At 38.4% G+C, this 14077-nt stretch overlaps 1 protein-coding gene across 5 annotated transcripts in view; it reads right to left on the bottom strand.

The window, feature by feature from the left end:
* LOC137380089 (ERC protein 2) overlaps positions 1 to 14077 on the bottom strand; it is a 966513-nt gene that overhangs the window by 396092 nt on the left and 556344 nt on the right. For 4 of the 5 annotated variants that reach the window (XM_068051709.1, XM_068051708.1, XM_068051711.1 and 1 more), the window contains one exon: positions 3581 to 3712. The exons of the other annotated variant lie outside the window; for it this stretch is intronic. In XM_068051709.1, coding sequence (XP_067907810.1) covers positions 3581 to 3712 — 132 coding nt within the window. The remainder of the gene's footprint in view (positions 1 to 3580; positions 3713 to 14077) is intronic. 5 annotated transcript variants of the gene reach the window in all.

Genomic DNA, 14077 nt, shown 5'->3' with positions numbered 1-14077 from the left:
CATATTTCTTTGCGCAAGAAACCAGTGGCACTTGAAGAATAGCGGTGCAGTAGTCAGTTGCCACGCATCTCAGTGGCAGTTCCTTGCCATCACATAATCTTAGACAAGAGTCAGGAGTACCTCTGAAAGCAGTCAGCCCACAGTGACTCCAAGAGAGTGTCCTGGCACTGAAGCAAAGTCAGGAATCCGCACTAAACACAGTTGTTGGCATTTTAAAAAAAAGTTAAAAGACACTGTTTTAAACAACTTTTTCATGAACCTATGCAATTTAACTTTGCCACAAATGCTGGTGAACAATTTTAGCTCCTTCCCCCAGAATACAAAACAGGCAGGGGATGGGGGCAGCTCAAATGGAGCGGGACATTTATCCTCTGGCCTACTGCCCCAATTTGGTCATCAGCAATTTTAAAATGCAAGCACCAAGGAAACCATCCTGCTCCCTTTCCCCTGGCCCTGATACCAGTGCAGATTATTAATTACGCAAATCAGGTCCAAATTAGGTCATCGGATCCAACTCAAATCACAACCCCAGCATGTGGATGCCCTGGTGCTTCCTACCGGCCAAATCTACCATGAGTGAATCCAGGTCAGCAAAGGCTCTACATCCTCTTGGGCTAGAAGAAACAAGGGTGTCTCTCCTACCCTTCCCTCCTCCCTCCCCATTCCCGAACATGGTCCCCTCAGGACCCAGGCCCCCCAATCCTTAGTGCTGGCAACTATTCTGCTGTCCCCTTGGTGGCAGCCTTCTGCTGCCAGAAATCCTGCTCATGCACACCAGCCAGGGAATGAATACTGCCAGGTTCTGATGCCAGTCTAACCTCCAATATCGAAATGCAGTCCAGGAATTGAAATCTCTCCGGGCTAGATTCAGCTGCAGCATGTGGGTTTGCCACTCTACCGCTTCCTTCTACACCCTACCCTCTCCAAGCAACGGCCCCACTGATGGGTAAAATCATCTACTGGAAGATATCCATCATACATACTTCAAGTCTTTGAACATAACACAACATAATTCCATCACAATGGTAAATATCGCTCTTTGATTTAGTTCAATGACAATACTTCCTGAATTGTCAAATTGGAACAAAAAAAGATTCGTTATTAATGGAAAGCCTCTACCAAAAAGACACAGCTAAACCAAGCATGACAAGAAAACTGTTCACAAAGCAGAAACAGAAATGACAATTGTATGCATTTCTTAAATAAATCACCCACTGTTCTTAATCAGTATTATGAAGCAAATGTGAAATCAATACCTCTCTTTGGTTTGAACTGCTTAACAAGTAAATGTACAGAAAGAGAATATAATAATTAAAATGAACCCCACAGTATTAATTGAAGATTATGTTAATGAGCTATACATCAATAGAATAAGAAGGAAATAGACAAGCAAGCTAAGGCAGCTGGAAGAAATAAAGAAGTTAGTTAGAAAAGTTTCTTTTGTAGTCACCACAGACATACATGGGCACAAAAACATTGTTTCCATGTGGACAAAGAGTAAACAAAAGACCAGGAAGTGCAAGAATCAGACAGAAGATCTACCTGGAACAATCAACATGATTTGGAACCAATGGTGATGTTGCCAATACGTGTTTGGCTGTGGTCAAGATATCCATATAAATTGCATCAACAGTCACAATATAAATCTGATATGGTTAGTTTAGAGAGGACATGGAATTGTAAATAGATAAAATCAGGAAGAGAAATGTGAGATTACATGTTGTAATCATGCAATCACACATGATAAAAATAACAGTGGCTTGGATGCAAAAACAGAAATAGAATTCCAAGGCAAAAAATACACAGTGATGAGATTCAAAACCTGCTTCTTTAGCAGCTGATTCACTCCAATACCATATACTGCAGGTCTCTAGGCAAGAGATTCATTGCTGCAATTGCCATTTCCAGATTCAATATTCTCAATTTAGTTTTATTCCGAATATGACCATTTTCCACATATGATCAATTAAACCTCTTATGATCGGCATTTTATTTTAGTAAACTGAGCTGGTCTTAGTAAGACCGTATCAGATTTAGACTTCATAACTTGGCTGCTAAGCACCATTTAAGAAGTGCACAATTCACTTTGCTTAAAAAAAAATGAAAACGTGTTTATATGACATAACAATTACTTTCCTAATGTGAAAATCATGAAGCTGTTAGCAAACTGAACAAACAATAAGAGCCATACTTTAAGTTCATAGCTTACAGCTGGGTAACTGAAATATTTCCTTAATAGCATTCATATACATTTTGATTGTGGTGCTCAAAGGGTTACAATTTATCCTTGTGTAAAGTTTACCTATAGCTTATACTCTTTACAGTGCCTCTGTAAAGTGAGGAGCGGAAGAAGAGCTAGTGAATATAGTGGCACTGGCCAAGAGCTAGTAGCATTCATCTTGAAAAAGTTTCATTCTTTATCTGCCTGGCTCCATGCTTAAAATTACATGAAGCCTGGCTGAAAGGTACAGAGAATGAAAAGTACAGGACATGAAAGAACTTTTATCATTAGGCTTCTGTCAGGGAACAATCACTGGTTTTATGATGGATGACAAGTGTGGTGACACTGAAGGCATGAATCTCATGGAAACACCTGTGGACTATGTTTCCATGGTTCTGAGCTCAGGATATAACAATGGAGAAACATACACAAACAATAAAGAATATTTCAATTAGCATATAAGAATGAGAGAAGATTATTGCAGTTTTAAAAAAGAACCATAATCTGGCTGAAGCACTTTAAAAATGAAGCATTTTGGTTGGTTGCTCAAATTAAATCACAATGTAGAATTCAACTAAAGATGAACAAAAATAGCACTTTCATGAGCTTGAAAGAATTCTGCACATGTAAGTGGCAGAACGCCTGTTTTCTCATAGAGAGAATTGCCACTCTCGCTATGTCATTGCAGGAGGGCCTGGAGCCAAGAGCAGGAACATCCAGAACATGGAATTTATACAAGAGCCAAACACCTGCAGGTTTCTGTCATGTGCTCTCTATCAGTCATTTACTGAGCAAATCTGCAGTCTGTATTCTTTGTCTAATAATGTGACAAGGTTTTAGAACAGAATTAAGCACGGCAACTTGGTAAAACAAAAAGATACTTTATGAAGAGGAAATCTAGAACTGCACATTTAATGCTGTCTATATCATTGCAAATTATTTGCATAATGTGCCAAAAAAGGAACAATTAAGCTGAGCTCTTACAAAGGGCGATTTATAATGTCCTTAAAATTAAGCTTTAATCTATTGACAGTATTCAGCAAAATGGAATATACTCTAAGCGCTTTTTTGGAAGGGTCAAAAAGCAAAATATTGCAGAGGCTGGAAACCTGAAACAAACAGGAAGTGCTCTGGACACTGAGCAAGTCAGGTTGCATTTGTCTAAGCAACACAAGTCATATTTCAGATGTGGAACCCTTCCTCAGAAGTGAAAGATGTTACAAGTTTTTAAAATTAATGAAGCAATTAAAAAAAAACACACAATGGGAGGGTTTGTGTGGGGAGATTGAGAGCCATTGAATGTCCCCTGACATTAAGCCATCAAGCGCAAAGAGTGAAGGCAAGTTCTCTCATGCAGACCTGTTTCTCTGCAGCAGATCTAGAAGCTTCTTCCTGGGCGAGAACCACCTCTCTCTCCGCAGTTATCTGCACACTCTCACGCAGGGCTTCTTCCAGCTCCTCAATTCTCTCGTCTTTCTGTTGCACTGATTCCTGGGAAAAAGCAGGAAAACTATGGAATATTATTCCAATGGATAACTGCAAGATTGTTAGTAGGTTCTCCAAACTGGTGCAACTCTGCTCAGATTAAAATAGAAACAGGATCAAATCTGAAATTATAAAAATTTGACATAAAAGAGTCGGTAAATTATCACAATCTACCAAAAAATTTTTTTGCATGCATTAAACACATCACTGATCAATGGTTCTGCCCTGGAATTTTCAACTTTCTACCGCTCATCTGTAAATGTAAGATGAGTATAAAGGTAAACCTGCAATTAAAAAGGTTAAGAGAGGGCCAATTCAGTCCAATGTTATGGAACTGTTGGTTTATAGGCTAGACATTGAAAAATGGTACACATAAGACGAAAGTTAATCAAATCATGAAACGGTAAGGATCTGTAGGCTTCTAATTTCTGAAAATGGTCCTTTTCACAACTATAAGTGAAAACAAAACAAAAACAAATAAAAGATACATAAGCTGTTGTTGGAACTGGCTGGTCACACAGGGACGCTGTGTGCTGGTTATCCAACATACAAATTGAATTTGACAGCAGGCTAGCAATTTAATTCACTAAAATCAACAGTGAACATGTTATCCATCTCAGTGCCGAAGGGCCAATTTTAAACCCATATGTGGAACCTGACAATGGTGGTATTTTCAGAGTTTTGTAGCACATTGGTGAAACAAATAAAGGCTTTTTGAGAGACTGCTTTTAACTGAGATTTTTAAGTGCAGTGAGAAACAGAATAACAAAAGCAGACACATATTGTGCACACTTAGCACTTGTAAGTATTGTACTTTTGAAGAAAGCAGTGCAAATATGATTTCAAAGTCAAACCAAATTATGTGATGGAACAGTGATGTACTTTATAAATGTTAAACTTTCAAGATAAACTAATCATATACTTAGGAAATGTTATGTTATCCAAACAAAATTCGGCATTCAAATTTTATGAAATAGGTCATTAAAACCTCCTTATAAAGTAATGTATTTAAATGTAATACTTAAAGATGCACTAAACAACTTTAAACTTCCTTTAAAAATGTATACGTTTTAAAAATTGCTCTACCATCTGATGCTCAAATAAATTCAACCGAAGTATACAGCGCAGGATGAGACGATTTGAGCGTCGCATCCATACTGACTCATGGCTAGAGAAATCCAAAATAAGTTCCACCACTTTACTTTCGCCCCATAACCCTGCTTTAATGTTTTTATTAACCGAAGTCCTCACTCTCAGCGAGAAATTTATAAATTGATGACTCCTCTTCACTTAATCCCAATCAAAGGAAATGGAATTATCAGTTCACCCCATGAAAGCCCATCATAATTTTTAAAAGCCTCTATTAAATTTCCTCTTAACTTCTCTGCTGCAGTGGAACAACCTCAGATTTCGCCTTATAACTCTAGATTCTCTTTTTGGCAATGTACACTGTACATTCTCGATAATGGGGATGTCCAAAGTGTACACATAACCACTGCCTTGCAACAAAGTTATTGTTGCCTTGTCATCGTTATACTCTATACCCCTATTATATATATATAAAAATATAAAAAACACAAAATACTACTGGTCTTTTAAACGGCTTTATCTACTTACACATGAATTTTCAAGGAACTGTGTATTTGAATCTCTAGGTCTCCATTTCCATACACTTCACCATCTTTCTAATATTTCCAGTCTTTGTTTTGCCTCCCAAAATCATACTACTTAGCATTAAATTGTGTTTGCCAATTATCTATGGTCTCAAGTCTACCGCAACGTTTTCCAAAACTCTTCAATTTTATCAGCAACTTCCAATATTATGCTGCTTATACCCAAAACAAAATCATCATCTATCCCGACAACGGTAGTGGAACCAGCTCTGAACCATGGGGTTATCACATTTCCAACCCATCTCCAATTCAAGTCATTAACTCTAACTTCTTATTTTCTGTCCCTCAACGACTTTTCTATCCATGCTGTTACATTTCTTCTTACACCATTTGCCTAAATTGTTGTAATAATTAAACAGCTTACTGAAAATCCATATAAACCACATCTATTGCATTACTGTTATCTACCAGTCTCACCTTCAAAATAACTCAATTATTTAAAGTTGCACAGTCACACTGAAATAAATTATATAAAGTTATTGCATTTTTAGTGTGATTACAGGATATTGCAAACTGAAAAACTGCTTCCGATTTCATACTTCATTGTACATTCAACCTTAGATGTACCATTTTGCTATTTGCTGCAGGACAAAAACATTCATGCTTTAGTCAAAAACAGTAAACAATAATTGTTCATGTTAATTCAGTTAAAAATAAAGCTGTACCCAATATTACAACCTCAGCGTGCTCCATATTGTGCACTGTTGACTAAATGTATGGTTAACTCAGTTCTCAAATGCCAATGTATCATAAGATTTTGATTGCTTAACCTAGTAGATTTGTTTATGTGTTTATTTCAGGAATTTAAAGTGAATCCATGACAAATCTGTAAAATTAAAATAGGTAACAGGATAACTTATTATTTTTCTAACTGCATGTCCTCCTTGTGTAGCGAATGTGAAGACTTATACATTATTTATCAAAATGTCAACACATTTAAATACTGCAACGCATTTTATGTTATACTGCAGTGCAATTTATGCTATCATGTTCTGTGCTCATAAAAAATGAAAAGGATTTTCTAATGCACACTTTTACTCAAAACAGCACCCCTTTAATTTTAATCTGCAGCTATAGAGGACCATGAGTTATAACCACAGCTGATTTGTAACATTTCTGACGCTGTGATTTTTTTCCCACATTAAAAGCATTATATCAATGCAAATTTGAATATATTGTGAATTGGCATATTATCAAAACAAAGTTTGGAAACACTGCTTGATCCAAAAGGAACATATTGTACATGTCTGTCTGCTCATCAAGGAAAGATGATGATTCTTAGAAACAGAGCATGTTTCCACAGCACACTCATATAGCATTGAGGAATAGCGTTAATGGGGTCTTTTATTTGCTATAATTTCCACCCTTCCAATTTTATAACCAAGATTGATAATCAGGGTTCTGATTTCAAAACATTGTTTGTTTTTGTCCAATTCCTTAGCAGATTGTGTGACCATAATCAATGTTTGCAAAGATTTTGCAGTTTTTCAAAGCCACACATTGGCCTGGATCTTGCTCTCAATGGCAAAGGAATAGTTTTCACTGTTCACCTCACATACAGTTGCCCAGACTCATCAGTGGAGACTTTCAGTCATCTGGTGTTTGTTTCAGTGCAGTGCCTTCTAAAGGGAATCTGTGGTGTCTGTACAGGGCAAGCAACAGAGGGTCTCTTCAACCAGTTGGATTGAAGAACCCTCATTGAGTCACAGTCTAAACCAGGAAGTAAAACACAGGAAATAAAAGTTACATTTAAATCATATACAGGAAGTGAGATAAAGATTGGAAAAGACAGAAGGGATTTAGGGAGGGAGTTTAAAAAAGGCAAACAGGAAATGTAAAAGAGTCAAACAGGAAAAGTAAAATAATTTTTTAAAAATGTACAACATTAATTTTCTTCTGAGGGAATGAGACTCCACATTTGTAAAATTAGTTTTTGAGGGCCACAGAGATTGTTCATCAGTAATTATCTCTTATGCTGTTAAAAACTCAATTATTCCTCAATGCGCCAGCTCTAACCTTTTCAACTACATTTAGTGCAGAATCAGTGGGCAAGTACAAGATATTACAGTGACTATCGCCAAGGAGTACAACAGTGCACCCTGTAACTAAGCATGAGTGGAAGCCAGAAACAGCTGCCAGATTTACCCTATAATGATGAGCACTGTTAGCTTTACTACAATCTGGGCCAATCTTTCATCAGGTCAACCAAATATATGAAAATTAAATAACAAAATTCATTTAGTGTTATTTGAGGTTCAAAATATATTAATGTCAGTGTCACTCTGACATTCTGATCTCAGTGAGTAAGGAATACGTTTCACCCATTACATCACTATAAGTCAATTCAGTGCAATTTGGCCACTACTGGCTTTTGAATTATTTCAAAATCTGTTGCAATGAGCAAAGTGCATGTGGCATTGCCTGGAAGTGTGGAGAAATACTTATGCAGGATTCACTATAGAAAATATAGTATACCTTGAAAGAAAACCTTGAAAATTACCCACTGTTCCAGTAATACTGTAAAAAAAACTGTGCCAATTAGCATAGCATATGTCATTTTCTTAATTTAAGGCAGCTATCATTTTGTTTCCCTCTTCAACGACTATAAGGCACATCTGCTAACAAATGTTTTGATCACAAATAAAGTGCTTATGCTGTTTTAATACTTAAGCATGGACATTAAAAATTCCAATTGGCATTCGAAATGTTTGAGACTGCAGCTCAATCGTTCCCTGTAAATTCTGATTAGATTATCCCATCCTGCACTTAATATTTGTGGCACAGAAGCCTATCTTGGATTTTGCAGTCAGCGGAGATTGAATGGCACCAACCGTGCATTATACTTACATTTGCCCACAGACGATTGGGGGGTTTTGCACTGGAACCTGAAGTAATTGGAAAGGCATTTCAGCACAGGAGACACAGGACTTGTCTGAACAGGGCAAACCATTGTTGATCTCCTTCGCTAATCAGACTGAAGAATTTTTACTGAGCAGTGCAGAGTCTGAACCAAGAAATATAAGTTTGATTATTTAATTCAATTACAAATCAGGTCCAGAAAGAAAAACAATGAGAGGGACAGAAAGATGGGATTGTGAGAGATAAGAGACAGAAAGAAAAAGTAAACAAATGTTTTTATATTTTTAAGATCTCCAACAATAATTGCAATTTGAAGGAATGAGTCTTTACAGTTATGAAAGTTAATTTTCAGTGTCTGAGCTTGTTTGGCAGCAATTAAGGATTTGGTTCAAAGGTTGTGAGGCTATTCTCATCTTGTTTACTAGATGTGCTCTAGTTAATGCTTCATTAGAAAAAAGGAGGCTGATCAGCAGTCCCTCTGGATCTACAGCCTCTTACTTCCAGTCCTATACACCCCTTCTCGTGGTGAACCCTGTTAACCTCTATCTCACAGTGGAGGGACAGATGTCAGAATGGTGAAACAAAGTCCATTGTGGCATGGAAGACTACACCTACAAGTATCTGGTACTTTCAACAGATATGGCACAATGGTAACACAGTGTGGACTGCGGCAAAGGGTGAAAGCAGAGAAACACCCTGTACTGGTCATCCACAGCAGCAGCCAATCCAACAAGATATCTTGGATCCTCCCCCCCCCTCTGGATCATGCAAAAGCAGAGGAGAGCAGGGGCAGCAGCAGGCACTCTTACTCCAACATAATCAAATTCCTTCATGTAGGTTTAGTGTGACCTAAAGACATACAAGCAAGTCCAATGGAGATGGGAAGCAGGTGAAGTGACAGGTCCAGTCGCACTGGAAGTTGTAGTCCTCAACCTGCACATAGGTCCTTAGATGATAGTTGGTTGGTAGATGTGCCCGGAAGCAGCATCAGGGTCAGGCAGCACTTTGTGACGACCAAGCTGCAATATTTAGGGATGCACAGCTGGCCAGTTTTCACCAGAGGGGCTAACAGGAGGAGGCAGCTGGGAGCGACTTAATCTAGCGGCAAGAAACTACAGAAGAAAGCAAAGACAAATACAAAGTCACCAAGCACGACAGTGGCATGCTGGAATGTCTGCACCCTACTTGGTTGTCAAGCAGTAGATCTGAATGCCATTCAGCTCTTGTAGGCAGGGAACTTAGATGTAGACATCTGGTGGACAACTTGGGGTAGACATAGCTGCCCTTAACGGGACAAGACTAGCAAGAGAAGGCCAACTTGAAGAAATAGGAGCAGAATACATTTTCTTTTGGAGCTGTCTTCCTCCTACAGAATGAAGAGTTAGTTTTGACATCAGAAGAGAGATCACCAAGCAGCTGGAAAACCTTCCCAAAGGCATCAAAGAATGCCTTATGAGCTTACGCCTTCCCCTGTAACAACACGGGAGACACGCAACACTCATAAGTGCATATGCTCCCACAATGACGAAGACTGACAATGTAAAGGAGAGGTTCTATGATGATTTGGACCATCTCCCACGATTAGTCCCTAAAGATGAAAAAATTATCCTTATGGTTGATTTTGATGCCAAAAGTCAGACATGACCACATCTCACGGGCAGGCATCCTTGGTCAACATGGAATTGGAAAGGAAAATTCAAATTGAACTGTTCTACTATTGTTGTGTTCCAAGAATAATCTTGCCATAACCAACAGCATGTGCTGCCTGTAAGGAAAATACAAGACAATCTGGCAACACCCTCAATCTAAGCACTGGCATCTCCTTGACGATGTGCTTGTCAGACAGAAGGAAAAGGCTGACATCAGGATAACTCATGCCATGTGAGAAGCTGACTGCTGGTCGGACCACCGCCTGATATGCACCAAGCTGAATCTAAAGATCCAGCCAAAACATTGTAAATTAACTTGCCAGGCACAGCCAAAGCTAGATGTCAAACTTCTCAAGAAACCTACTATTACCTTAGACCTTGATAGACAACTTGACACCACTGTGCAGTTTGATCTTTCTCCCCCAAGATGATGAATGGAAATAGCTCGCAATTAGACCTTCAAGACTTCAGTAGACGTCCAGGGATACTGCAAGCGCAAGCTCCAGGACTGGTTTTATGAGAATAATGAAAATATCTCCCATCTTCTCAAACAGAAACAACTCACACATGCAAGACTTCTAGCAGCCACTTAGTCAACAACCAAGCATCAAGCCAATAAAAATGCTAAACACAAGCTCCAACTTGCTTTAAGAGAAATGCAGAATGACTGGTGGAACGCAAAAGCAACGAGCTGAGAGGCATGATCCATATTTTTACAATGTAAAGACTGTATATGGCCCACTTACCACGACCTTTGCTTCCATCCTAACAGCTGATGGAAATGAACTAATCACTGATAAAGTGGAATGAGCACTTCGCTGAGCTGAACAGAGATCCCACATCTCAGCAGATTCTCTGCATCAAATTGAGCAGTCATCTGAGAAAGGTAATCAAATCAAACAAGGCAAGGCCCCTGGCCCAGATGGGCATTCCGGTAAAGATTTGGAAGTGCAATAGTACAGAGCTTGTTAACAAATTTACAGCTGTCTTCAAGAGTATCTGGGATCAGGAAAAAGTTCCACAGCACCTCAAGAATCCCAACATAGACAGCATCTGGAAGCAGAAAGGATCCAAAAATATATGTGGCAACTACTGAGGAATATGTCTTCTCTCTCTCTCTCTCTCTCTCAAGAGAGCCGTAAAGCCTCTGCATTGCAGACCACCTCTCTTGGGAAAAACACTGCAGCCGACCAGCTCACAAGGAGGCAAGCAATGAAATTTGGCTCAGTATGTTTCAAAGACCATCTATGCAAATTTTCAACTTCCGATGTGCCCAGAGAAAGACCAGAGGTGGCGCAGCTGTAGAAGTTCACCCAAGCACCAACAAGAACTGGCAGTTCTGCGGACATCCATGCCAATCCCACATCAGGCTCCTCAGTCAAGAGAGAACATACAGAAGCTGATGAAATAATTTACAGCTTTGACATACTCAAACGAGTAGTCTACCATGACAATTAAGACTTACCACTCTGTTAAAAATTTACCTACACTGGAGTGGACAATCCCTAGCCTTTTCTGGTGAGTTTAGTATGTATCTATCACATAAGTACAGCAACTTCAGACTGTTCCTTATGTTTCAATGCAGAGTCCCTCAATGAGATACTGGTGTAGCAAAGCTTCTGGAGGAGCGGGCAACTCGCACAGCAACTTACTCATTTTGACATGTAACTGCACATATGCGGTCACCAGAAGTTGCTATTTGCTTGACTCTTTAATAACCATCAGCACTGATAACCTCACAATTATTTTCCCTGCAAAATCCAGGCCATTAAGTATGGCAATACCATGGATTGCTATTACATGGTGGAAATGGGTATAACCATACAATTTTAAGTGTAGAAGCCAAAAACAATAGATTTTATCCCAATTTGCTCTAATTGTTTTAACTATTTTATTTAAAATAGCAATATGCAATTGAAAGTGTAGTTTTAGCATTAGCTGAGAAAATCAGGATCCAGGTCTCTCGGTTATCCAGACTAAGTACAATACCTAGTGTGCACAGAGAAAGGCAAGTCGTGTGGGAAATCCCATCAGTCTATACGAGTTTTCACCTGTTCTATGCTGGTGCACCAAGCCACCCCATTGAGCATCTTGCATTCAGAAGTGCAAAAAAAGCACCAAAGAACATGATTATTGAACAGTTGAATGTTTAATTTTTTTTTGCTCTACTGGCTGTTTATCATGAGTGGAGTCTCATCGCCATGCTTAAGATTCTCCAAACCAAGATACTGAGAAATTCAGATAGGTAAAATTTCAGTTGGTCGAACATGGAATGCAAACTCTATCCCAATAGTGAGACGTCTCATTTACCCAAGATAAAAGAGCTTAGGCCAAATTCATAAAAGTAGCAGGAAGCTCATCAGTGCTGCATGCCAGTAAGCTATAAATAAGCACACAACACTGAAAAGTTTCCTGCTACTTGTCCAGCTGGGACAATTCTACCTGTTAGGGGCGTGGTTTACAGGGCTACATGAAGTCATATGGTAAGAATTCCAGTGGCTAGCCTATCTCTATCTCTGATTAATAAGCAAAGCAAGTTGGTAGGCATCAATGATACTCTGCACTACTGGAAGGTTAGCTCATTTTCTATTGGTAGACATGTAACCTTGGAACCAACTCGACTCACTTCCAAAAAGGTGATAATTACTTGTTGATTATGCCTATTTACAGAAATTTTAAAGCAAACCATAGACTTTAATATCATTTCATATGTCTGCAGAGATACGATGGGTGTGTGCCTTCTGTTGCAACTCTACACTTTGTATAAACTGATCATTTTTTTAATATTAAGAATGACTAAAATAATCAGTTAGCTGAAGTAGATTCTATTACTTGGAACATACATATGTAATTGGTCTCTTACAATTACTGCAGATTAGCCATGTGTAGAATTTTCTCCAGATTTTTGCATTTAATGCCAGACAGCTTTTTACCTTGAAACAGTTTCCATTTGTAATATCTGAATTTATGAAGTCAGCACTATTTACAAAGGGATAAATATCACTTTGTAGCTGCCTCTGTGGAAGTCAATATTTGTACATTAGTTTGCTCTGCACTGACTTTAATGACCTGTGCAAACTTGGCTTTTATAACCTTCCTGAGTTTTCCCCTCAGCTGCAGATTTCTTCAAATTAAATTCTTTCAACAATGGTACAGTTTTTCTCCTGAACAGAGGTTTAAAACTTTGGCTGTAGTTCAAAACACATTTCAGCAGCACATATGGAATTTATCCACTACTTAATAGAACCCCCACTGGTGAAGTGAAGACAAATGCATACAAACTCATCCGAATTAACAATCCTGAAATATTACTTTTTTAGTTACTAAAAGCCAAATAAAGGCCAATTGGTTTCAAACACTGTGATAGATTTAAAATGTAGTCACAGTGAATTATATTCCATTGCATATTAATCATTTATAGATGTTGGTCTAATTTTCCTTCATTGCTTTAGGATGTCACGATTTGGGACTAGGTATCCTGTGACAAGGCAGAAAAACATCCTTTTATGGAAATGATGCTGAAGTTGATTTCTAAATCCTAAAAATTAGATTGAGGGGGAAGAACATTTTCTGCAACAGAAATTTAAAGTCTGATGCACCATTTCTCACCTTCGTCCTTAACCTTGCATTCTAGTTAAGCTAAACCAACTAAATTGATTTTCAGCTGTACCAATCCTGAGGAGCTTATCTAACTGAGGCCAACTTTCAGCCCTCTGTTAAAAATAACGTTAGACCATCTCTTAAGATAGCCAGAAAGCAAACAAGTTGACAATTCTAATGCTGTAGAACAACAGCCATATAAATGCATTTTTAAATTTGCCCTCGTTAATTCATAACACACTTGTCATACTGCTTTTAAAAGCTATTTGCCTTTGTCGCGTGCAACTGTTTAGGCAGAAAACTACAGCCAATGCAAGCAATGTAGAGTGTGAAATTCAAGAGTGAAGCCAGTGTTGAAAGACTTGCCGTCTGATCGACATGTTTTAAAAACAGTGGAGAAAATCTCACGTCTGTTATAGTTCTATCGTGACTAGCAGTTGAGTATCTGCAAGCTATCACAAGTAGACGGATTTGTGATGGAGAAAAAAAAATGTTAATCATATTGCACAAATTAAGGGCAGCAGATATTAGCAGTGCTTAAGCAGGTAAATCAAGGATCAAAACAGAAAATACTATGATTTCAGCTATAA

This window comes from Heterodontus francisci, chromosome 19 (genome assembly GCF_036365525.1).
Source record: "Heterodontus francisci isolate sHetFra1 chromosome 19, sHetFra1.hap1, whole genome shotgun sequence".
Lineage (NCBI taxonomy): Eukaryota > Metazoa > Chordata > Chondrichthyes > Heterodontiformes > Heterodontidae > Heterodontus > Heterodontus francisci.
This window is presented reverse-complemented; position numbering and strand designations above follow the sequence as displayed.